This window comes from Phasianus colchicus, chromosome 8 (genome assembly GCF_987193195.1).
Source record: "Phasianus colchicus chromosome 8, bPhaCol1.hap1.1, whole genome shotgun sequence".
Classification (NCBI taxonomy): Eukaryota; Metazoa; Chordata; class Aves; order Galliformes; family Phasianidae; genus Phasianus; species Phasianus colchicus.
The window spans coordinates 19,594,935-19,621,174 of NC_143443.1; the positions used below are offsets into that span (position 1 = coordinate 19,594,935).

At 40.4% G+C, this 26,240-nt stretch overlaps 2 protein-coding genes and 1 pseudogene across 2 annotated transcripts in view; 2 read left to right on the forward strand and 1 right to left on the reverse strand.

Annotated features, from left to right (window-relative positions):
• The first annotated feature begins 625 nt into the window (after positions 1 to 625).
• Positions 626 to 11,219, forward strand: LOC116238162 (lipase member M-like; annotated as a pseudogene).
• Positions 11,220 to 13,184: 1,965 nt separating this feature from the next.
• Positions 13,185 to 26,195, forward strand: LOC116238141 (lysosomal acid lipase/cholesteryl ester hydrolase-like). The gene is made up of 10 exons (XM_031607670.2): positions 13,185 to 13,602; positions 16,417 to 16,555; positions 18,334 to 18,448; positions 19,320 to 19,518; positions 20,070 to 20,179; positions 21,494 to 21,630; positions 22,198 to 22,338; positions 23,424 to 23,495; positions 24,881 to 24,949; positions 25,932 to 26,195. The coding sequence occupies exons 2-10, from the start codon at positions 16,424 to 16,426 to the stop codon at positions 26,163 to 26,165; spliced, it is 1,209 nt and encodes a 402-aa protein (XP_031463530.2). The 5' UTR covers positions 13,185 to 13,602; positions 16,417 to 16,423; the 3' UTR covers positions 26,166 to 26,195.
• The window catches only part of ANKRD22 (ankyrin repeat domain 22), a 46,165-nt gene continuing 33,533 nt past the window's right edge, over positions 13,609 to 26,240 (reverse strand). The window contains exons 7-8 of the transcript XR_016468799.1: positions 26,160 to 26,234; positions 13,609 to 13,785 (exon numbers count right to left, since the gene is read on the reverse strand). The gene's annotated coding sequence lies outside the window, so the exon portion shown is untranslated. The remainder of the gene's footprint in view (positions 13,786 to 26,159; positions 26,235 to 26,240) is intronic.

Sequence of the window (26,240 nt, forward strand, 5' to 3'; positions counted from 1 at the left end):
CAGCTGAACACACCTCAATCACATTCTTTCCTCAACGCAAGCATTTGCTCCAAACAAGTGCTAATGTACCTCAGTGATTATTTTATCCAGTCTTCTGCTATTCAGCTTGCTATTTAACCTGGTCTTCTTGGAGCGAAGGCCATAGATAGAATCACTAAGGCTGGAAAAGACCACTAAGATCACCAAGTCCAATCATCATCTCACTCCAATCATGCTTACTAACCATGTCCCTCAGTACCATGCTTCCACAGTTCTTAAACACCTTCAAGGATGTTGACTACACTACCAACTCCCTGAGCAGCCTCTGCAAATGCATCACCACTCCTTCTGAGACAAAAGTTCTAAACTTCTCACAATATCCAACCTGAACCTCTCCCAGAGTAACTTAAAGCCATTACCTCTTGTCCTAAAAGATGCAAGATGTTAATTATATGCAAGGAGATAAACACAAGATTAAAAAACAAACAAATCACAATCCCACAAGGAGACAAAGTTTGGAAATACATACTAAATCCAACTTTGATAATCATTTATTTTCCTACTTCCTTGACACAGTCTGAACCTAGGCTGTTATATTTCTCATTGAAGAGCAGCTCAGACATCAGATTGGGAACATGGCCGCATCATGTCTATACTCCACACAAAGAGCTCACAAGTTCCCTATCCTGAAGACATGGTAATCTGCTCAAACCTACCTAAGTTCCAATGCCAGGCGATGCTGGCCAGCTTGCAGTATGCTTGAGGCTCACAGTCTTATGGGTATGTTTCCTATGTCCATAAGGATATGGAAAAACATTCAAGCTTCCTAACTATACATTCAGGTAATACCCACTTTGTGGACACCTTGGTTGCAAATAACACAAATAAAGGAAAATGTCCTGCTACTACTCTTGCAACAGCATTAAACTGGGGAACAACAACATCAGCATTAAAAGAACAGAAGAAAAATATGTGCAATGAACTCTATAGAGGTACTACTTTTCTGAAAGAGTAGTCAGGCACTGGAATGGGCTGCCCAGGGAGGTGGTGGAGTCACTGCCCCTGAAGTTGTTCAAGGAACGTTTGGATTTTGTGTTGAGAGACATGGTTTAGTAAGTACTATTGGTGATAGGTGGATGGTTGGACTGGATGATCTTGAAGGTCTTTTCCAACTTTGGTGATTCTGTGATCTTCTGTGATCAGAGTCAGAGTGTATCCCATTCTTTCTACATAAGATGAAAAGGTGGAATTAGCAGGCTGTAAGTAAACAAGAAACTTATTCCATATTTACAATTTCCTGAGGTACGATAAGATATTTGTTCTCAGAACAAATCTTGTCCTGATCCTGCAGTACCACTCCACAGAGGCTGGTATTCTCCTTAAAAATTCAACTATCTGTGATTATAAAGAGAAGGCAGTTACTTATGTAATGGCTGAGGAGATGAAAAGCATGAAGTCTGAGAATAAAAGGAGTGACCTCTCAGCTAATACCTGAAAGCTCAACCATTAGCACAGGGAATGAGAAATGGGAAAGAAATTAACGTTTATGGGCAATATTTTGCATGACTGTGGGGGAAACACTGGATGATCAATACTTCACTGTCTTCTTCAGCCAGTATTGCTTTCAAACACCCATAGAATGAGTCTCCATCCCTCAATCGCTCAGCAGAACACGATTTCTGGCTCAAGGTCAGTAGCAATTTCACTTGCCTAAGATAAGCTAGGCAAAAAAAGTTTTATGCCTCTTTCTTTTCCCACAAAAGAGACAGATATTTTAGGTAATATCAGAAAATAGGGAAGTGAGAATATAAGTTGTGCATTTTCTTATGATTAAAAAAAACAAAATTCTCATGGAGGAAAACAATCACAATCTCATTGAGTGGGAAAGTAACACATGCAGTAGATTTGATGGCTAATTCAGTCCAGCTCAGAGATATGTCACTGGGACCACTGAGGTTTCAGTGTGGGCTCCAGATGTTTATATACTGCAGAGAGAATGTTCATCTAAACATCCTGCATCATCTTTGAGCTGAGAGCATAGATTGTAAAGCTGCTGTGTATTTGTTCAAACAGGCCAGCTTCCTTGCATTTTTGGTTTTTTTTTTTTCCAGTTCTAATTTCATAAACAAGCCTGGATGTAATTACATTCAGTCTTTACCTATCATTACATTTATCAAAGCTCTCTTTTCCTTTCCCTATCCTCATTTTACAAATAGGTCAGATTTTGCCATTGAGCAGTTCCATATAAATTACATCAGGCAACTACAAATAAATGCTTCATTTAGAAGCCTTAATCCTTACCTAGATGATAAATAACTTAACTGATTTGCCCAATAGCGGTAGCATCCTTAAGAGTAACCTAGAAAAGTTCTCTAATTAACATATAGAATAGGGACTTGGCTTTGTAACACAAGTGACTTCCTTCTCCAAAGGAACGTAATTAGTTTCTACAAAAATGTTCCTTCCCTTGGATTTTCTGATGCATTTCACCGTGATAGAGAGCAACATTCTAACACAAATGTTAGCAGAGAATCCAGACTGCTGCCAAATTCCCTCAGACTTGTTTAAAGTCAGCTTTGTTCATTTTAATTATCAAGTAGAGAGCATCAGACTAACTTGCAGTTTTGAGCAAGACTTTTCTCGCAGAAAAGCACAGAACCTGCCTGGACACAAGTGCAGAGCAGGACTCCTGACAGGTGTATATATTGTTTTATCCAGAGAGAAGACATGGCCATTTTTTGCTGTGATGTATTTGTTCCAAGGAATTAGTTGTTCAGAAGAAATCAAAAGAATGATCCTGAAGCATTCTTGAATAATCTAAGTTTCTTGGAATTATCCGGGGACAAAGGAATGCATGATTCACAGCAGAGGAATTTCTAGGTATTGTGAATAAAGAGGTAGATAAGCTGCCTTCATTTAACCTACCCCTAATCACTCTACATGCTACTGTTTTCTGCTACAAATCAAGGCAAACTCCTCTCCTTAGTACATCTGCAGTATTAATTTCCTTTTAGTATTAGTTATTAGTTTGGCACTCTGAAAGAATGAACATCTGGAATGCTCTGCCAGCATTTCATCAGCAAAGAAGGCTCTGAATTACTGGCAATGCCAAGCACAGATTTGAAATGGACAGCTTTTCAGAAGAGCACCTCTCAACCAAGCAAGCTTGTTTAGATCTGTATTCACTTGCTAGAATCCTGTTGGTTCTTTTTTTTTCCCCCCTGTCCTGCATGAAAAGTTACATTGAATAATTCTGCAAGTACAAGCTCTAGAAAACCCATCCTCTTTCATAAACACACCTAGGCAGCTCCTCATCTCAGCTCTGGGAAATGCAAGCTCCTGCTATCATGCTACAATGGTTCTTGCATCACTGTAATGCAAGGGTTTGTGATCAGATGCCAGTGGTGCAACAGTTTTTGAAAATAATTTTCACTGAATAGTCAAACCCTGGAGGTCACACAAGGAACAAAGGAATTTTAGTTTTCTGTAGTGGTAATTTGGGGGGGTTACAATATGCCCATCTAATATTATTTCATACAAATGCTTAAATACCTGAAAAGAAACCCCAGTTGCTTTTGCTCTCTAATATTTCTTTGTAACAAATATTTTAGGCAGGTAGTGTATGAGAAGAACTTGTGCAAAAAAAATGCATTTGTTCTTTCTCTTGCAGAATGAACTCATTACATACAAAGGGTACCCCAGCAAAGAGTACAAAGTAACCATCTTCAGTCATTATCTCATTACTATTAACAGAGTCTCCTGTGGTACATGTAATCAGGAAAATACAGTTCACTAATAGGTGTTCTAGAAAGAAATAACTGCAGAGTTATAAGACATCTACCAAAGTTTGTGCACACAAGTGAAGTTTGAGCATTCTATCTACCTTGAGCAGCTTGCAAGGTCAACAGGATTTATGTAAAGCACTTCTGTTTATAGTAAAAATATGAATTAAGCATTGTAATTTCTTCAAAACAGGAGTTGATGAGTAAAGTTAAGATATATGTGCATGTGTGTGTGTACATCAGACAAAAGGTGAGCCTGTTCAGTCAGCCCATTTTGCAAGAGCAGGTCCAGCTTCTGAGTTTATTTTGTCTTACACCTGTTTAATTTCAGTGTCTGATTCATATTTTGGATACATGAAATGTCTGCAAATTATCCCATATCTTCTTTGTTCCCATCAGTGGTGAGCATCTTAAGATATGCAGTGACCTGAGGCTGCCAAGTCACTGTTGCTGATAATTAGACTTACCTTCCTATAGACCTTACCAAAACTTTACAAGAGATTCTCTCTTTACAGACAGGCATGCCTTGTTCTTATGATCAGCTATCTCCCTTTAAGATGGTACAGGGCCAAATCCCAGTGTTTGAAAATGAAACAGCAATATCCCTTTACCAGAAAAAGCAAGAAATTATATGAAATGTTGTTTTGTTTCTGATATGGCTTTCAGTTGCAAAACCTGCTGTATTTCTCCAACATGGACTACTGGGAGATGCCTATAAGTGGGTCACAAACCTGCCCAACAACAACTTAACCTTCATGCTAGCTGATGCTGGCTATGATGTTTGGATGGGAAACAGTAGAGGGAATCACTGGTCCAGAGAACATTGAAATTATTCCAAGATGAGTTCTGGGCTTTCAGGTAGGTCAAAACATTGAGGAGTGTATTAATTTCATTTGGTTAAGTCAGGGATTAACATATATTACTTTTAAAAAATGTTATTTACATTCACAGCAGCTGAGATGTCTCTATGCAATTACATGGGCTTAACAGTAGTGCAGACTACTCACCTCCTTCATTGCTAACAGAGTTCAGGCTGGAGGCACAGTATGAGGGTAGCTCAGAAGGATCTGAGCAACTTGTGTCCCAGCTATTCTGGTTTTGGAGGGTTTTTAGAAACACTGGCCTATATATTTGAATGACACAAAAATCACAAAAGAAAAAGATGTAAAACAGTTTCTTTCTACTTAACGAACATTGTAAAATACACCATTTACTGGCAAATTCTGTAAAATGCCTGAATCTATAGGAAGATCTCTGCTAATGTATCACCACCTGTTACTTGTAGGTAGCCCTTTACAGTTCAACCCAAAGCTCCTTGAAGTCAGAATCGTCTTTTTGATGTGAGGGGAGAAAATAACCCAGCAAAGCTCACGTAGTATCTTCTATATCCAGTGCCCCTAAACACTGGATCTAAAACAGTGAAGTGATTCACAGAATACTTCATTTGCCAACAAGTCTACAATAAAAACGTAAATTCAAACTATATCTTAAGTTATACATACCTCTCTTTCAACTCCTTCCTGCAGTTTTGATGAGATAGCCAGGTTTGATCTTCCAGCAGCAATAACATCGTGAATAAGACTGGACAGGAAAAGCTATACTATATTGGTTATTCACGAGGCACCACCATTAGTAAGTTACACATAGCAGACCAACGCTTCAGGAAAATATAGGAGTAAAGCCTAGTTTGAGACACTCAGTGTACCTGGGCTTTTTATCAGCTCTTTGCTGGAATAAAAAGCACATGATGATCTGTTTTCAGTATAGGCTGAATTAATTTATTGTAAAGATGACTAAACCTAAGGGGTCAAATGCACCACAACTGTAAACACTTCAGTTTAGAATTATACCAGAAATTATTTTGAGCCTTTTTGTACCTTTCAAGATGTGTGTACTCAACAGCAGCTGGCTAGCTAAAAAAGAACAAAACACACACAAAAAAAAGAAAAAGAACACCCACAGAAAAAAAGAGGATGGAAGAGAAGGAAAAGTTGGCCAGTTTGTGATACTAAAAAAAATAATTATATACATATATATACATATATAAAAGGGATTGAGAGGAAGCAAAACATCTGCAACTCACAACAGTATACCAAACACAGGTGTACATCAAAGTGTTTACTTACATTTAAATGAACTCAGGAGAAAATTGCAAATGCAAAACATATAGATTAATGTCTCTGAAGTGGGAAGTGAGACCGTAAGCTGATAATACAAGGAGCAGAGATACTTCATACCAAGCCAGGCTGAATTGCAGTCTCTGAAAAACTAACAAGGCTGCCCGTAGTTTTGATATAGCAGACTAGTATGCATAAATACTGCAAAAAGACTGAGGTACAAAAGTGATTTTCTTTTCTCTTTGTTTTTATTTCTTCAGCTTTCATTGCTTTTTCAGCAGTGCCAGAACTGGCACAGAACATCAAACTCTTTTTTGCTTTGGCACCTGTCACTGCTATTAAGTATGCCAGAAGCCCAGCAACAAAACTCCTTTATCTTCCTGAAAAACTGCTCTGGGTACATGGTACCTCAGCTTCAGATGCAGAATTATCTACACTTGTTTGCTCAACTCTTAAAGGAGACATATAGATAATATAGCACTTCATAAAGTTCACCTATTTGCAGGTAGGTAGATTCACCTTACTAGATTCACCATTACTGTAGGACAGTAATGTGATATTGGAACAAGTTACCTAGAGAAGCACAGCAACACAGACCCTTGAGATTTCCAGCATTCCTCTAGAAGAAACCGCAGCCAGCCTGGTCTATTTTTGCTTGTAGGAGGACTCCAGATGAAACTTCCAAAAATTCTTCCAAGCAACTTTTTGATGGCTCCACAAACTAAATTAGAACTTCCTCTAATCTTCAGCTTTTAAAGGCATGAAAGAAGCAGGCTGAACAGCTGAGGATCTGCCAAGCTACCATCCAGGTGCAGGCTATCACTAATTCCAAATTCATGGCCATAGAGGATACTCTGAGCCTAAAAGCCATTACCTCTCATCAGGTGTAATTGTTAACATCTTTCAAAGGCATGCCAGCCATACAACAATGTGCTGGGAATTGTAGGAAAAATGTTTCTTGATTTGTCTTTGCAGATTTGGGCAAACTGAGCTAACACAAAAGGGAAAAAGGAAGCTAAGGAGGATAGTGTGTGATGTTTTTTAGGATAGCACACACAAGGTTAGGTTTCTACACAGTCTTGGATCTGCCCACAAAATATCCAGTTACTTATCCTATCAGTTGCCATTAATTGCAGTAATAAAAAGTTAATTTCTTGATCTCCAGACAGGCAAACACTAAAACCAGTAATGAGTGCACTCGCTAATTCACAGTGATATGAAAATCAGTGTCTAATCAGTGTGGCAGATCATATGTGCAAAGCTACTTATGCATGGAATTATTTGCAAACTTAGAGCTAAAATATACATCAGAGTTAACATTGAACATATACGTTCATTAAAAATGATGTAACACAAGTTGGGCAATGCCTGGCAGGCTGATGCAATGGAAAACACCTAGGATCATTTTTGTTTGTGTTAACATCATCTGACAAAGGAAGAAAATATGAGAACCAACAAAAGCTCTGGGCGAGAGGAACAGGGTCCAAACCTTTTTAAAGGAACATTATAAAGTACACATTCTGAAATGAATGCTACCTTTCTTTCACAGGGTTTGCTTGGCAAAAGAGAATTCTTTACCCAGACTGAATGTCTAAGGAGGCTGATAGTCCCTTTCTGCAGCCACCATGTTTTTGCCAAGCTTTGTAGAAATGTCTTCTTCAGTGTGGGAGGCTATCACATGAATAACATTGACATGATATGTACTGCTCTTACCAGTTTGAAAAACAGTTTAAGCTTCTGCTCCCAAAACCTACCTCCCATTCTGTACAATGAAGCCAAAACTCTATTTTTCTGCATAACACAGCAGGGAACAGTTCCAGTACCAGACAGTGCTATCCACTGTTTCCCCAGCACTGGCAGGGCAGCATGGCCTTTCTCCTCACAAGAGCACCCGGCACCATCTCTACAACCCACGGCTGCCTCAAGACTCCCATATAAATCACTTGCTTTGGGAGGAAGACTGCTGATTTTCCTTCTTCATCTGTTAGATTCTTTCAGGTTCTTGATCATCCTGGAAAATGTTTTAATTGGCAGCTGTCCTTTTTCTGTTGCTCCAAACCTGATGCACATGAAGTTCTGGGGGAGTCTCTGGTCATACCACTTTGCTTTCTCTTGGTTTTATTGGTACAAGATGCTGCTCTGACTGTTTTTGATGCACAGCTGAGTAAGAGGGAGGAAGAGAACATTCACTGAATATTTTCTTTGAGAACCGGGTCAATGTGTATATTGCACGAACTCCTGCTGGAACATCTGAGCAGAACATAATCCACTGGAGTCAGGTACAAGTGATCGAACTTCTGGCACACAAAAGAATTTCTAACCCCTGGTTGTACTGTATGGAATGTGGGTAGCTGATATCTTGCTATGAAAACATTGCTCACTGCCAGGAAATACGTGCAATCTTTTCTTCACAATTAATATCTCAGTTCTACACATTATTTTCCACTGATCTCTCTTTTGCCAGCAGAACAGAAATACACTGTGTGACACGGGTACATGTGAAATCAACAACAAAACACTGAATTCGTGCATGCTGGAGGTTGTATATGCAGATGTGTATAGCACTCTCTTTATTGTGTATCCAGTACCCTGTACAAATGGTGTCTGCACTTCAATGCAGAGCCTGCTTTAAGAAATTATCATTTATTTCTCTAATGTGGGGTCAAGAAATGAGCAGAGACATCAGCTGCTTTGTAGAATATCAGATTTGATGAATTAGGACCCTTGTATTTTCATGTCTTGTTTTCTAAGTTTTCTGTTTGTGGGCAGAAATAGAACTATAAATAATAAATGGCTCATTTACTTACAAAGTTCTGTCCATCAGCAATGCTGATGGAATATGCCTGCTTCTTTTTGGGCTCGTCATACAGGTTGTTGTATGTAGAGAGGTTTCATGGCAGCACTGCGGGTTTTGCCCTGCAGCAGAGCAGGAGTCACTTGCAAGCAGGGTGAATTTGCAGGAAAAGTTTGTGCACTTTTCAACATAGCAAACACAAGAATGTGTTTGAGTTACAGCTGCACAGGCATTTACTCAAAATCAAGTAACACCTTGGCTGTGAATTCTGTGAATTTTAGATGATGAGTTGTTGACCATTGCAGGCCTGTAAGGGAGAAAAGTTACAGAGGTACAGTGAGGGAAATAGACTGAGGTTTAATTCAGTGTCTAATCATAGACTGGCAGGTACAGACATGCAGGAGTAATACTCCTAAGCTGTTGTTATTATTGCTATTATTACTATTATAGGAATTAACAGACACCTTGCCTCAGTATTAAATCCCACTGGTGGTTTCTCGTGTAGTGGAACAATGCATGCAGTAGGCAAAGCCAAGGAGCAAGAGGGGAAACCTAGAAATGGTGACTTCTGTATTCAAACAGAAAAAAGAAGCGAAAACCTAGAAAGGAGCCACTCCCAGAGCTGAGGGATAGTAACATGACTGTCAGAAGAGGACACGGCACCAGCATGGAAGGGCACTACCTGGAGACAGTCACTTAATAGCAAGGTTACAGACTAGAACAAATTGCCTGTGAAAGCATCTCTAGGTCTTTCTACAGGTGCACTGATTGTTTTGACGCTGATAAAAATGTTCAACTCATTTTTGCTGCTTGAGGCTTTTAGCTAACTGCTGTCTCTTTCATAGCTTTTAAAAGAGAAGAGCTTCAGCTGAGGCTTTAGATTTGTGTCAGAGGCTTAGTAGGAAAAATCCCATAACCTTCCTGAATGACAGCTTTGTAACTACTCTTCTCTGGTTCGTCCTATTATGAAGCCCATTCAGGAAAGTTCCAAGCTTGTGTCTGGGGCAGTTCAAAGAAGAACATTGAGAAATACCAACAGGTACCATTCAGTGAGACAATATTGTCACCCTCTGACAATGCAGAAGCACTGGAAAAGAGAGTAATAATATATTAGGAGTCACAGTTTCTGAATACGTGCAGAAGGATTTAGCCACCACCATTTGTATTATGATTTCCAGTTTGGAAGTTAACAGAGAAAAATGCAAGCATTAATGTCAACACAAACTGGGAAGAAAAAAAAAAAAGAAAAGAAAAGAAAAAAGAAAAAAAAAAAAGAGGAAAAAAAAAAGGAAAAAAATAAAGGAAAGAAGAAAAAAATAAAAGGAAAAGAGATAGGAAGATCAACCCTTTTTTTTTCATGAAATGGTCAATAGTAATAATAAGAAAGAAGGGCAGAAGAGATGGAAAATGAATTCTGAAAAAGAACATCTAGTGGATCAGACCAAAGAGAAATTTTGCCTACTAGCATGGCTGACAGTTGCAAAGGGAAACAGTATCAGGAAGAAGGCAAGTGGAGAGTCGTAATGTGTCTAAAAGCTACCTCTAGATTCTGGTCACAGGAGACTTTGACCTTACGCACACCCTGAGCAACCTCTAATCCATCCAAGACTCTGAGCCCATCCTTTACCCTCTGACCTTAGGTCTCCACAACAGCCTGTCATTAGGAGTTTAATGTTATGTGTTTTGATGATGGCTTGCATGAAAAGTAGCTTCCTTTGGTTTGTCTTGAATTTTCTTGCCCCTGGAAAGTCACTGGATGCCTTCTAGGTTTTGTGTTCTGAGAAATAATGAGATAATTACTTCCTGTGTTCTTTCTTCATGCCATTCATGATTGTTTAAGCCTGTCTCCTGTCCCCGTGCTGGCCCCTATTTTCCAAATTCAGGAATCCTAAGCAACTTCCTCTCTCCTACAGAAGTCACCTCCTTTTCATGCTTGTGACACCTTGTCTTTTCTAACCAGACTATGTGTGTCTTCTGGGGCTGACCAGTACTCCAAAAGGAGTATGTGAGATGAGGATGAGGACCAAGACAGAGGTTTATCCAGACATCCTCTGTCTTGTTCTGGGCTCCTGCCCTACATTTTCCTAGCTGAGGGAACAAAGATCTAACTGCAATTGTTTGTCAGTTTGTCATTTGTATGTTTCCTTTGCCTGCATTGTCATCTGATCATCGCTGTGAACACAGAAAAGGCAAGCAAGGGCACTTCCCTGCCCTTTGTCTTAGGCAACTCTACTTTGAACATTGACCTAAGAAAACACCAGATGCATGTTTAAAGGTTATTCTTCTTTACTGGACATTCATTCCAGCACTGCTTCATGTTTTCCAGGCTACTCCTCCTCTATACAAGTCAGAACAGATGCAGTATGGACTGGGAGACAAGACTTGCTCACAGATTCCAAGGATGTGGCCATTTTACTTTCTCAGATTAAGAGGCTCCTCTATCACAAGATGATTCCTGAATGGGCACACTTGGATTTCATCTGGAGATTGGATGCACTTTTGTGTGTTTATAATGAAATTATTGATCTGATGCAGAAGTATCCTTAACTCACAAGCAGTAGTCCTACCTGGCTGACTTTATCTGAATATGATCACTGATCTCAAGAAATTTTCCACTGATTACATAATTTCTCAGTTTATTGGGTTGGCAGTTCTTGAAAGGCCTGTATAAGCTGAGATAACTCCAGCAGTTATGGCATTTATCAGTTTTATTATTAGTAAGATGATAACCAGAAGGAAAAAGAGTTCACACAAAATATGCAGTACTGGAAAAAGAAAAAAAGGTTGGTTTGTCTTCATCTGAAGGAGAGCCCTTCCCTAGGCTGGAAAGAGTGCTTTGGAAAAAGCACTGAAGAAATTATCATCCTATTCCATCTCCTGGGGGAAATCTGTCTCTACAAACCTTGCTGCAGTGATGTAGTTATTGCATAAAAGCACTCACTTAAAGGTTAGCCTCCTTGGTTATTAGGTTACAGTATTATAGCTTTCTGTGTCTCCACAATGAAGTGTTATTAGTGGAAAAGAAATACAGTGCACTTAGGGTGTCACTTTTTCACAGTGTCACCCTCAGTCTCCATTTGAATCAAGCATCAAGATGGGTGAAGTCTGGGATACTAACCAGCAGTTACAGCTGTTGCACAGGTGACATTATATAACTCTATACATAAACCAAACAAACCATGGCCAATGCCACTTATGCCCCTTTCCTTTCCAACACAACAAGCAGGCCTGTTTTGCCTCCTGAGATGAAACCCATTTTGCTTCCTTGGCTTCCACAAATATAAAGTTTGAACCAATCAAATCAAGTTCCTTCCAGGCAAAGACATACCCTCCACTCAATGTAAATTCCAAAATAAAAGGACAAATGCATTGCAGACAGTAAGCCCATCAACAGACTTACTGCTGGTAAAGGGAAACGCGTGACAACTTGAGATCTAGTTTATGAGTTAGGTTTAGAAATGCAAAAGCAATAGCAGAGCATCCCTCAAATTCACTTAGGAAAGAGACTGCAGCTGTGCACATATCTTGCAACTTGAGAGACCAAATAAGAGTCTGGGTGTTGAAAATTTTTTCATGGGAAATCAGTAAAAGCAGGCTAGACAAGTGGTACTGGAAATATCATGGAATCTGTTGATCTCACCTTAGGACATGAGGAGAGGTGTATCATCATATTTCAGAGCCCTTCTGACAGAGAAAGTTAAGCTTTGATGAAAGTTTATCATGCAGAGACATCAAAGCTATAGTGCTTTTCACTAAGGAATTATCTTTTCCATCATTCCACATAATGCTCTTGCTGTGGTGTAACTCCACCAGGTAGCTCAGCACCACACAATCCAAACCATGCTCTCTACTTTGTATGTAGAGTAGAACTGTTACTGTGGCTTCTGTGATATCCTGTTCTTACACCACTTCTCTCCTTCCTCTGCCACCCTACAGCACTGTATTAGCAGCTGAGAACATATATCTTTCATCTGCTGCTCTTCTAAAAGCTCAGCAGTCAGTCCATAACAAAACACAAGTTCTTCTGAAGATATTTATGAATTCACTGGCTGAAGGTCTGGTACTCAGGCAAGAGGATTCTGCTTTGACTGTAGCCTAGGTGGCTGACTAAGAAAACAAGGTGCCCTTCTAGTCATCATTCTAGCCATCAGTTTCAGTGAGAATGAGCCTCTGAGCTGATCACAGTTAATCCAGCAGTCAGGAAGAGGTCCCCAAAGATACTGTGTTTTCAAAGTTTCTGAAAATAGCCAGGGAGAAACAATAGCTCTTCTTTATTCTCTCCCTGGGAAAAAGGTTTTACTAAGTGTTCAAGCCTTCTTTGACATGAGAGTGTCTCTTTGTGAGCCATATCAACTCTGAGAGACTAATTGAGAATAATATGGATATCCAGAGTTGTGGTCCTCACTCAAAAACACATTTAGGAATGTGTGTGCAATGATAAATTCAAAGTTAACATAAATAAATGCAGATTAGTAGCAAGAAAGATATTCTTCAGACAGTATGTTGTGAGAAATTAGACACTTTTTATTCTTTATCCTAAAATATTATATTTAAAGCAGCCCTCAAAGTATGAAACATTACAGGTCAAGGTCTGCCACAGCCCAGGGAACTGGAATGCCCAGGTCCGTGCTAAATATCATAACCACTGGTATGCAAGCAATTGTTAACCTCTCCTGATACATGGTTTTGTGAATTTAACTGGAAGATCTTTTTCATCACAAAGATTTCCTCACTTCTGAAGCACTGCCAGATCAGCAGTTAAACATGCTCTACAATACATGCTGCCAACTCATGACACTCGCTATCCTGAAGTGCTCACTGTGCTTGGACTTCCTTTTATTGGCATAGGTTTCTGCCAGTGAATCATTCTGCTGCTGGAGACAGACAAGGAACTGCAGCCGAAGACACAAGTAAGGCAGTCACAGCAGAGGTAAGTTGCTTGTACATGTGTGTTCATGATCTCTTTCTCTGTTGCCTATCTCCATAAAGACATGCAGTCTTGGTTTTGTGCAGTTAATTGTGAGAATAGATGGCTTGTTTCCTCTCTGATCTGTAAGCCTATTGCTATGCATGGAAGTACATTTGCTCAAGTTGGAAGACAGATAAGTTCAACCTGCAGAGAAAAAAAAAAAAAAAGAGTGATTGTTTCATTTTCCTCTACTTATTTATCCAGTCTAAGAACAAGAGAAAGTCTCTGTATTGAAGCAGTGTATGTAAATTGGACATTCAGTTCTTGAAGTTTCATGCATATGTACATATTGTTAGTAAACAGATTCTCATTTATATGGATAAACTTCTGAAGGTCTTGTAGCTCAATTTCAGTAACCCTTAAAAGTCCCAAAAGAGCTTTCAAGGGCATTTCCTTTTCTGACTTTTTTCCTTCTAAGTATGTTTCTTTTCTGACAATTTACCATGTACAGAATTTCCCTATGGTTTCATTTCTCTTGAAGTCTTTGCTCCTGAAGCTTACTGGAGCACTGGCCTGCTAAGACTGATGTTACTTAGCCTGCTGCATCTGATTCAAAAGGTGAATACCTGGAAGTCTGTGAGGCATGCCAGCTAAGCTATGTGATAATTGAGTGCTTTGAGAAAAAATTGCCCTAACAAGAGGAGTGATTTAGCTTCTCCATTGCCCCAGTATGACTTGCTAGAGATTTGAAAGCATGCTGAGACATTAGCAAAGTGTTTTCTTCCCAAATGAAATTCCATGTGCAGAGACAGGGAGCTGCATTTTACTCCCACTGGGACAAAGTAAAACAACAGAAAGCAGAAAGGAGTATTGTGCTGACTCAGTGTGTAGCTGGGAGTCTTCCTGTTTGAACAACAAAAATTAAGAAGCATTCAATATACAAACAGAACTGAACGGTACTTGTTTTGATGCCAAGTTTAAAGTTTTGGGTGTTTCCAAACTCTGCTTCATTGCAGCTGTCTGATGACTCAAGAGGTTTGGCTTCTTTAAGTTTGTTCAGTAAAATTTGAAGGTTAAATTGAAGATCAGAAAAAGCCAGAACAACTTTTTTCGTAGGAGATTCAGAGTGCAAAAATCTCTTGGTTACCTCCCCCCTCCCCCACCCCTCACCCATAAATCCTGATCATCTTCCTCACTGCTTGCCAGGGAACACTCCCTTATTTTCCCTTGATCTACAGCTCAATTTCCAAGCCCAAGTGAGAGTGACATGTCTTGCTATAGCAGATGTCTTACACTAAAAGCAGACTCCAGAATGTGGAGAACTGTTGTCCTTCATTAAAATCAGATTCTCTGTGTTCAGTGTACCTAGCAATGCACGGACTCAGGAAGACTTGTTACCCAAGTCTGCTTTACCTCCTAATGCAGATGGGTCTCCTATGAAATTCCCTCACGAATCCTGATGACCAGGCACATGTACTGCAGCTGCCTTGGAGCTGTATGAATGCTGGTTAGCTGGCTAGGTCACTTGTGCTGACTGCTCAGCTCATTGTAGAACATGTCACAGCTGGCACAAATCCCCTGAATAGTCCTTCCTCTCAGGAGCGCCTGAGAACCCCATTACTTCAGAGGCTTGTACCTCAATGTTGCACTTAGCAGAAGTTCATCAGTGACATCAAAAGATAATAACAGGATGGACAGAACAGTGAACAAAGATAAACACCCACAGTGACAGAAGCATTCCCTGTTCTGAAGAAACCAAGCCTACAAGAGCTAGAATGTCCCCAGTCACCACTGGTGTGTCAGTATCACAAGAAACCTCAGTGAGCTGAAACATTACATTGCATTACTCATCACTTTTATCCCATAGATCCTACTGTTGAACTTGAGGTATTAAATCTGATCTTTAAGATTGTTATCCACTTGCAGAATGACTGCTACTTATCTATTTCCAGCCTTTATTCTCCCCTCACACAGGCAGACACAGCACACAATCATAATTAGATATATTGGAGCTTTTCCAGAAATGTAAGTCCAATCATGAGCTACATGGATGAATCCTTTTTGTGAATTTCTTCACATTGGAAAGAAAATTCCTATCCCACTTATTTGCAGCTCTTTTGTAGGCAAGAAGCACTGAACATGACAGTATTTCTTTTGCTATCCAAACAGATTCAACTCACAGTCCCCTAACCAGTATCTTTCTATGACACATAGCATGCTCTTCCCTTTTCTAGGGAATTTTGGAAATAAAATTTGTATGCTGACAAAAAGTCCAGGGAGGCTCACAGAGGGAAGTGTTCTATAGTTATCAGTTGGGTTCTGGGAAAACAAAGACTAAAGCCTGGAAGTATATCTACTGTAGGAGGCATCAGCCTAAGCTGTTTCTGGACAGACTGCACTCTCCAATTTCCATTCAGAATAGCTGCCATGCAGTCCAGCCAGCAAAGAACAAGGTGTCATCTCCCCACAACAAAACAAGATTTTCAATGACAGCTGCTTCTTAGAGAGAAAGGGTAGAGACCGTTGGCAAAACACAGTCAATTTTCATTGTAAACTGCTCTAAAAATGAATAATTCCATGGTTTCTCAGTGGTAACAGCCATCAGTTTGAGAGACAGAAACACTAGGTTCAGAACTAGCAGTAGAAAAAATGAGAGAAAAAATGAAGATAGCAGAGAAGGCTCTTGGATGAAGTGGCAGAAATGGGCTGGTGAAGAATCGTGTTGTTATGATAAATGGATGAGTCAAGCAACTCAACAGGGGCACAGCAAGGCTTCCTGTGAAATCGAGCTCTCTCTTCCTAAAGCTAGCATATTGCATCTGCTCTTTCACACAGCCCCAAGATGTGGTGTCTCCTCGTGCTGTTGTGTTCCCAGGCCGTTGTCTTTTCAGCAGGATTCACAGCACTCCATGCTCTGAAATCAGAGGAAGGACTGCACAGGAAGCAACGCAACCCTGAAGACCTCATGAACGTTGTAAGTTGTGTCATTTTCTCTGCATACCTTCTTAACATGTCTTTCACAACACCACTACCACTTTACCATCTCAAACAGGCCATGTGAGGAGCCTAAGGAAGGGCCCCCTCCCTATTACCCATTTTCCCAACCTGCCTTTCCCAAAGCCACTGCATTAGAGCCAGGACTGCAGTGAGGATCATCTCCGAATGTAGTGGGGACAGACATGATTTGTGTGCATTTCACCAGGACACTGACACAGCACTGGAATAGAGCATGCCAGCTCCCGCTCTTGGCTCTAAGGCCCAGCAACTCCCCAGAAGCTGCTGGAGAGCTTGGAGATTCAGGCCACTGAATTTTAACCTCAGCAGCAACTGGGGTGTGTCACACTCCATTGTGTGACATACTCACAGTGTGACTTCTGTGGGTAGTGCACACAATACGTAATTTCAGCCTGAACAATAGAATTTCTCTGCCTGTATTTAGGGTGAACCCTAACAGATAAATGACAAACATGTGGCTTATAGCTGTGACTCTTGCTTGTACAGTCACCTCTCCCAACACACCTTGATGTTTCCAGCTAAAGCTGCACACAGGAAAAAAAGATCTGGGGGTGTTAGTTGACAGCCGGTTGAACATGAGCCAGCAGTGTTCCCAGATAGCCAAGGCCAATGGCATCCTGGCTTGTATCAGAAATAGCACAGCCAGCAGAAGCAGGGAGGTGATCATCCCCATGTACTTGGCACTGCTGAGGCCACATCCCAAGTAGTGCATTCAGTTTGGGACCTCTCACTATATGAAACCTGCTGAGGCCTTAGAGTGTGTCCTGAGAAGGGCAACAAAACTGTGAAGGGTGTGAAGCACGGATGTTATGGGGAGCAGCTGAGGGAACTGGGATTGTTGTCTGGAGAAGAGAAGGCTCAGGGGAGAATTTATCTCTCTCTACAACAGCTGTGGCAAGGTAGGGGTCAGCCTTTTCTCTCAAGTAACACTGATAGGAGAGGAGGTAATGTCCTCAAGTTGTGCCAAGGGAGATTCAGGTTGGATATTAGGAAAAAATTGTTCTTAGAAAGAGTGGTGATGCACTGGAACAGCTGCCCAGGGAGATGGTGGAGTCACTGTCCTGGAGATAGGTGACTAGAGAGAAATGTGTAGGTGTGGCACTGAGGGACACAGTTAGTGGGCAGGGTGGCGATGAGTTGATGATTGGACTAGATGATCTTACTGGTCTTTTCCAAACAACCTTAATGATTTTATGATTCTGTGCTCAGTACAGTAGCAAGGGAGGTTGAACCCTTCCTTCAACCACCAGATTCTCACAACACTAAGTAATTCAAATACTGTGAATTTGTAATAGGCTCACACAACTTACCTAACCATACTTTGGCAGGAAAGGACTCACTATAAACTACAGACAACATTTTTTGGCATAGTCTTATACCAATACTGACACATGTTATTACTCTCTAGAAAGGTACCATCTGTATCAGCCTGGCACAACATGACAAATTATCTCCCTTGACTTGCTGTGAGAGCTGAGGTAGTCTCCCTTGAGGAGACAGCACCTGAACACAAGGAAACCTGATTTTCATGCTCCTTTCCCCAATCATCACACTTTACAGCATGCAATTGATCTGTTACCTTTATTTTTAGACACATGGGTCTAGTGAGGAGATGAAAGCTTTCAAGATTTGCAATGCACTGAATGCTGAGCGCAGCCAAGTGCTACCTGCCTGCCTTCCTCTGCTTCAAAACGGGATGGCTTGCGTGTTAATAAGCTCTCCTTTGGCTTCCCACAGAGTGAAATGATCAGGTATCATGGATACCCATGTGAGAAGTACGAAGTTACCACGAAGGATGGATACATACTTGGCGTTTTCAGAATTCCCAGTGGGAGGAACATGCATAATACAGGTGTGGCACAGCTATAACACATGAGGAAGGTCTGGGATCCAACTCCTACTTGGGTGCCCCCATCTTTCACACTTGCATGTGCAATGGCGTGCTCCATGCTTTTCTATCTCAGCAAAAGCAGCTAGCCAGGAATTCTGAATCCATCAGAACCCTCACATTTAATGTCTCTGTCATTATTTCAGATTTTTCCAACAATCTTGTTATATTCCAGTTTTTCCATGTCATGTGTATTGAGGGGAGGGTTTTAGAGAGATTTACCATTAACATTCTAATATAGACTGAAAGTAGCAAACAGAGGCTTGACAACTGGTTAGGCACATCTGTAAGAATTCTCATTTTTCTAATAGATAGATATTCTTAAAGGTGATAAGAAATCAGGTTATCATGGAAGACCAAATGCATTTCATCTGAATAGAATTAAAAAATTCAACTCGGAATTCAAGGTGTCCTGGATTGCACTACTTCATTTATTACTCCTTAAAATTATTCTATAATTTGTTTTGGATGCCTTCCTTGGAGATCTGAACCAGCCCTATCATCCTCAAGATAAGGCAGATCAAAGTTAGATTGGCAAATCTCTCTTCCACATGCTGTTCTGCCTTCAGCATTTTTCATCTATAGATAGAAGGTTTCAACTTGTACATTGACTATCCAGAGCAAAAGTAGGTGGGGACTGGCCACCTATTAATTTTTTTTTTTTTTTTTTTTTTGCCAGTCATGGCATGAAATGGTTAAACTGCTTGCATGGTACAAACCCTTCAGGTTTCTCAGCCCAATAGACTTAAAATCTCTCACAAACTAAACTCTGCACTCAAATCTTAAATCAACATTAATGACTGCTCCAATATAAGAATATTTTAATATTTTCCAGGACAAAAGCCCGCAGTCTTCCTACAACATGCTTTTCTAGGAGATGCCACCCACTGGATTTCTAATCTACCGAACAACAGCCTAGGATTCCTCCTTGCAGATGCTGGCTTTGACGTCTGGTTGGGAAACAGCCGAGGGAACACCTGGTCTTTAAAACACAAGACCCTTAAGCCCTCCCAGAAAGAGTTCTGGCAATTCAGGTAATGAGGAGGGGGAATTACTCAAGATAGAAGTGGGTACTAGATAGCTTCATCCTGATGGGATTTTTGCTTAGCATCAGAAAACAGGGTCTACAAAATCCAAGGAGAGTTACAAAGCCAGACAAAGAAGGATGACCACTGGTACTCACAGTTGGGAGCACTGGCTGAGGAAGAGATTTCAGACACTGGTGAATGAAAGGAGATGCTGAGGAAAAGGGAGGCAGCACTAAGAAAAGAAGATCTAGACGCTCAGCTGGAACAGGTTGAGCAGCCTTGTCTGGAGATCCCTGATCTCTGACAGCTGAAGTGAGAGATCCTTGCTAGTGAAAGCCCTGATTAAATTCACTTTCCCAAGGGCCACATATGACAGTTTCGCACCTCCTCTGCTGACACCCAAAGGCATCAAGCAACATGTCAGTACAGATGCGTCCTTCTGTCCCTTTCTTGTCTTTGAGTGGATCCTGCTCAGTGCAGTGAATGAAATTGACATTCAGTAATTCACATTATGATAACTCATCCACCTGCCAGCTTTTTTTGTTTCTCCTCTGTAGCTTTGATGAAATGGGTAAATATGATATTCCAGCAGAGCTGTACTTCATCATGAATAAAACTGGACAAAAGGATGTATACTATATTGGTCACTCTGAAGGCACTGCATCAGGTAAGGTCAGGACACTTATGGTTCACAATAACCTGTGTTCCCAGCTGATGAGGAGGTGGGTCTCCCCACTGACTGCTGTTTTCTTTGCCTGTGGAGAAATGCCTTCTGAGATTAGAGCGCAAAACAGGAAACTTCTAAAAACAGCTTTGGTTGCCACTAATAAACAAAGAAATCTAACAGGAGTTAGAAATGTTGTCCGTCTTTTTAAATAATTAGAGACTTAAAAGCCATTCCTTAGTGTGTACTCCAGATACTGGCACTGGGCATTTTTCTTAAGTTCTCTGCACCTGGAATTTTAATTAAGTTCATCTTTTGTGTTAAGATACACAATTATTTTCCTTGTGACTGTAAGGAAATCTAATAAGAAAAAAATGAATATAGAATACACAATTTCAAATAATAGAAGACAAGGAAGAAGAATCTTAACATTACTAAGTTGTATGACTTAATACCTATCTTATAAACACTCAACACTCATGAAATATGCTTTTAATAGTCACTGGCCACATTACCATTTAAAGATTCATTGCCAGATGCTGAAAATTAGGATCTAAAAAGAGTTGATAACATATTTTCTCCCTGAGCCAGCCTTTAGCATTAACCAAATTTATGGCTTTTGTGTGCAACTTTTTTTTCCAGCATCAGCTAAAAGTTTCTGATGTTTACAGCTTACATGTAAGGTTCATATATGGATGTTGATTGACAACAAACCACTCATTAGGGAAAACTGTTTGGGAAAAAAAAAAAAGATGAAAATGTGGGAAAATCATATGCCATTATAGGTCTAGATCTTTCCTTTCTTATCCTCTCGTAAGAGTATTAAAAGATTCTCAAGGCAAAGCTAATTAATCATACAGGTGCCTCTGGTGTAAACAATCAGTTGAAAATACTCAAAGTTCCAGTATTCAGCTTATTATTCTACTGTTCCATGGACGTATAAACACCTACAGTCATTTAAAGGCTACAATCTGAAATTTTTATTTCTTTTTATAGGGAGTTTTGTGAACATTAGAGGGAATCTGATCTTGTCACCTAAAACTCTCTGCCATGTCACCTGTAAAAACTGTTCTGATAAAGGCAAAGTTTAGACTTTCTGTCAAGTTCAGGATGAACTCTGCCTCCCAAATAAAATTAATTGCAGGATTTAGCATTAATGCTTGCCTTAGCTAGAAGATGCAGCACAGATATTCATGGACAACAGGCAATGGTCTACAAATCTTGTCTCACTTCTTGTTTGCTGCCTACTTCTACTTGTTTATTTTTGTCTGTTGAAGATGTTTTCACTAACTCAGATTGGCTCTTCTATGTTTGCAGGCTTCATAGCATTTTCTACATACCCCGAGCTGGCTAAAAGAGTGAAAGTATTCTTTGCTCTGGGCCCAGTAACCACTTGCACATATGCTATAGGCCCTTTGATGAAGATAACAAAACTTCCTGCAGCAGTGCTCAGGGTATGTCTTTCTTCCCCCCACAAGGCACAAGGCCTAGCTTATCATCTCAGGGTCCAGGCTGCACAGTCTAGATGAAGAGCTTTCAAAGGGACAAGATGCTGATACTGAGCTTGAGTAAACTGTGTGCTTTTGAAAATTCTCTTCTGAAACTCTGGGGTGGGGGAAACACGGGTGAAGAGAAAACTGGGGTTTGCAGCAGGTCCAGCGAAGTATGAAATTCTCTCATCATTGCTGTTAACTAGTGTTTTGCTGGCCTTATACAGGAGAAAGTAAAACAGAACTGCAATAACAGCTATAACAATCTCAGACTTTAGAAATAAGTCAGCACTGAGGCTAAAACATTAGAAACTGAAGGATGGTTTCCTCCAGGACTGAAGAGAGTAAAATGAGCAGGAATGACCTGTGGTGCACCATGGGGAAAAGAACACTTCAATGGATAGTAGGAGGGTGAACTGTTTCAGAAATCTTTGAATACAGATTTGGGAGGCTAGGCTATTATCAACAGTTTCCTGCATAAAATGCTCTTGTAACAGAAAAAAAAAGCGTTGCACTTTTCCCTTCCCTCAGTTAGCATTTGGCTGGAAAGGAACCATGCACCAGATTGGATTTATGCAAGGACCTGTGACACAGTTCTGTACAAACAACGATAGATTTTGTGGCAAAATACTCTGTTATATAGCTGGGGGCAACATACAAAATCTGAACACAGTAAGTATATGCAAAAACACCTACTCAAAGTAAAATTAAAATGATTTTGGAAATAATATTTTGCACTACGTCCTTAACCTTTTGTCATACACGTTAATGTAAATAAAACACAACATAGTTCTCAGCAGAAAGAGTACAGGACATTGTGTGGACTAGAGTTGATGAGACCAACAAGCAGACATACTCTGTTTCAGCAAGAAAAGGCTGAATTTAGTCTGCAGCCATATTGCAGAACAAAGTATGTTCTCTTTTGGGAACAACCAAACCAGAGTTTGGTCATATACACATGCTCTTTAAAAAGAGTTAATGGATGATGGAATCAGACTTCAGTATTATTCTTTAGCATGCAGACACTATGGTCCTTTGAACAATAATTAAAAAACTGGAAAAGTTCTGCTTCTCTTTCCAAATTTTAGACTGCTTGAGCCAGAACTCAATCCCAAAGAACTACACAAAGGAGCATGTCCCATTTTTGCTGATCCCAGAAATGGGTCCAACAGTTTAATCCACAACAGAGAGCTACAGAAATTCCTTTCCCTGTGCCTGAGGAGTGCAACACTATGAGATTCCTAGAGATAAGTACTTGACTTGGGTTAAGTCACTAATGTTCTCCTCAGGGCAAGGTAAGTCTGAGAAAGAAACTGAGGGGATGGAATTAGAACATCCCTTTAAGAAAATAATAAACACAAGCAGATGAAGAGTCAGCCCATGATTTGTAAGACTGCTTCTTTAGCACCTGGAGAAAAATAAGGAGAAAATGAGTCTTCAAAAGACTTATACATGTGTGGAGATAAAGCAAGGATTCTACTCTGAAATGACAGGAAGGTTTTTTTTTCTGCTGTTGAGGATCATGGGATTCCACAGTGGTACTGTATTATATCCTCAATATATAATTCTTTCAATATATATATTTCTGGAGAAAGATCTGTGTACAGATCCATGCTGTTAATGAGCTACTCCTACATCTGCCTATCAGTTTTCTGTTTGATTTTTGAAGATTATCCTATTAAAACAGAACTATAACACAGCACTGTGTTGCTCAGCATTGGATCCCTGCCTTTATAACATTTTTGCTTTCTCTCCAGAGTCGAATAGATGTATACGTAGGACACTCCCCAGCTGGAACATCAGTACAGAATATTATACATTGGCATCAGGTAAAACTGCATAGTGAAATATAAGCACTTACTACAGCTTTTTATGCAACTGACAAGCCATGGGGAAATCCAGAGGCAGTGGTTCTGGGGAATTCCCATCATATCTTCTCTAATAATGCCCTAGGCAGATGTTCTCACACCGCGGGAGCACTGCTTCCCACACCATTACCCTAACCGTCCCTTTGGTATCAGGCAAAGAGATTTCCCCAGGGCACATCAGGCTCTCTGCAGTTGGGCTCCAGAGGCTTCAAGCCTCCAACTTTGTTTTTGCCTTGAAAGCTGCAGAAGAGCACTCAAGCACAGCCTGGACACTTGGCAGGCAGCAGGAAGAAAGTGGAAACCAGAGCAGGCAGGGGATGAGCCAGAACAAAGATGTGATCCAGGTTAAAGCTCTCTCCCAGAGGGTTAACTGCAGCCTGGATCACCTCCCAGAGCCCAGTCAGCCTCACAAAGGCTTCTGCTGGGACAATGGGAAAGTGGAGAACAGCCTTTTCAGCTGGCATCTTACTCTCAGACCCGAGTTTGAATCAGAACATGGCAAGAGAGAGCCAGTTCAGAAGCACAGCACTGCACGTGCACAGCACTGTGACTGTTTCTGCCAGCACTAAATAAAGAGTCCAAATCTCCAGCATCCAGACCATCAGCAACCAGATTTGGCAAGTGGAAGCAAGGTAGCAGATTTCTATAGCATCCTCAATTTCTCAAACTTTCAACTCAGCCCATGTGGGAATAACTGAGGAAGAGCTCCATAATGGCCTCTCACTTTATCTCTCATTATCCAAAACCACTCACTAATCAAATTACTAATCAGGTCTGAATTTTAAAAATGCACTCACCTTCCGAGTAAGACCGAGTCACTTTAATTCCTTTTTATAACAAAACAGATTCAAGAGGACTACTGCTAAGTGACAAACTAATTACAATCCACCTGTAGAAGCTGAACTCTTGTAAGAATAACAGTGTGCCTGGAAAGGTCACCAAGGTCACCACTACTGTGAGCAGATGTGTGATGTGAGGAGATATCATAGATAACGCTACACAACTAATAATAGCCCTGACAGGTTCTAGACAGGTCCTCTTCCCAGTGTGAGAACTGAGCACAGCCCCATGTCACAACTAACTGAAGTGACTCCAGCCAAATTTGAACAACAGAAGATCCCAATGGTGACAGCTGGGGAACAGGACAGAATGCTTGCAAGGGTAAAAGTGACAAAGCCACTCATCCTATGGCCCATCCCAGGAAAGCCTGCAACTGGAGGAAGGGCCAGGAGGAACTCACAATGCACTGTCTGATCCTTGTGTTCAATCACAGGAAGAAAATACCACCAGCATCTGCCCTGTATCTTAACGTTTTCATTTTATCTGTCCTTGTTCAATATCCACAGGTATTTCATGCAGACAAATTCCAGGCTTATGACTATGGCTTGAAGGAGAATATGAAGAAATATAACCAGGTAAGGCAATATGGTTTTCCTGAGAACAACTTCTTGGGTTTTGGCAAAAACTAAGAACACAACACTTCAGCACACATGACCTCAGCTGCTACAGAATGTCTAAGGTGTTCTGAGATAATGTTTCATCTGAACTTGAACCTAACTAATGTAAAATTATATTACTCACAGACAAAGCATAGACAGTCCCTTGCAGACAGCTAACAAAACTTCGTTTTTCTTTCCCTACTGATGCAGGGATATATTCATTGATATGCTGATATACCAGCCATACTCAACAGACCAAGATCCATGGCTAAGTCCTAGGACTGGATGAGTATGAAGCTCCAAAAAATCCTCAAAGCCTGCCTTTCAGTTAGGGAAGAGTTTCCATACGTGACCTCTCCATATGGTTGGCAATTATTTCACTGTTAATTAGCACATTTTACTTGGAGTCTGCTGTTCTGTACTACAGCAGGTTGCTTTTTACAGATTGAAAAGCTGCAAAGATGTCAGTTGAAAAGCAGCAAAGTTCTGCCTAATTCTGCAAAATTCTGCACAAAATTACAAATGGCCAAATTATATTATTGCTACTTCAGCCCTAAATATAACAGCTAAGACCAACAGATGCACTTCTTGCTCCAGCAAAAAATTAAAGAGATTCCCATGCTAGGTATACACATGAGTAAGCTCCACAGCCTCTTCATGGTAAATGGATACACTGCTCTTTCTACATCCATACCTATGATCAGAATAAGCAGACGTCAAATTTCAGGACAACTCAAAGCCACGTACTGCAGAAAGAGTCTAAGAATAGGATGGATCATTCCCTTCCATGATATGTAGGAACTGGAACTAGGGAAATATGCATTAAGAAAGTGGATTTGATCCCTACTCTTTTCCTGTAGTGAGTGCAGAAGAGAAACAAACCTCTGCACAGAATGCTTTTTCTAAACACAGCTTTTGATATAGCAGCATTCACTCAGATGTCCTCCCTTTCTTACAGTCTACTCCTCCTGCATACAAGATAGAGAAGATAAGCACACCCATTGCCGTTTGGAGTGGTGGACAAGACAAATTTGCAGATTCCAAAGACATGGCAAAGCTGCTTTCTCGGATTACTAATCTCTGTTATCATAAGCATTTTCCTGACTGGGGACATCTTGATTTTATTTGGGGCCTTGATGCAGCTGAGAAAATGTATATGAAAATCATTGAACTACTAATAAAATACCTTTGAAACCACATGCACAGTGTTGATCCGTTCAGTAAAATCTCCAAAATTTTTATTTCGCAAGAAGGATGATACCTGAGG

Excerpts from the sequence above, each read along its gene's own strand:
- LOC116238141 (XM_031607670.2), top strand. The coding sequence starts at position 16,424 with ATGTGGTGTCTCCTCGTGCTGTTGTGTTCCCAGGCCGTTGTCTTTTCA. Across the intron at positions 19,519-20,069 it reads AAAGAGTTCTGGCAATTCAG|CTTTGATGAAATGGGTAAAT; the intron begins GTAATGAGGAGG and ends TCTCCTCTGTAG. Across the intron at positions 24,950-25,931 it reads ATATGAAGAAATATAACCAG|TCTACTCCTCCTGCATACAA; the intron begins GTAAGGCAATAT and ends CCTTTCTTACAG.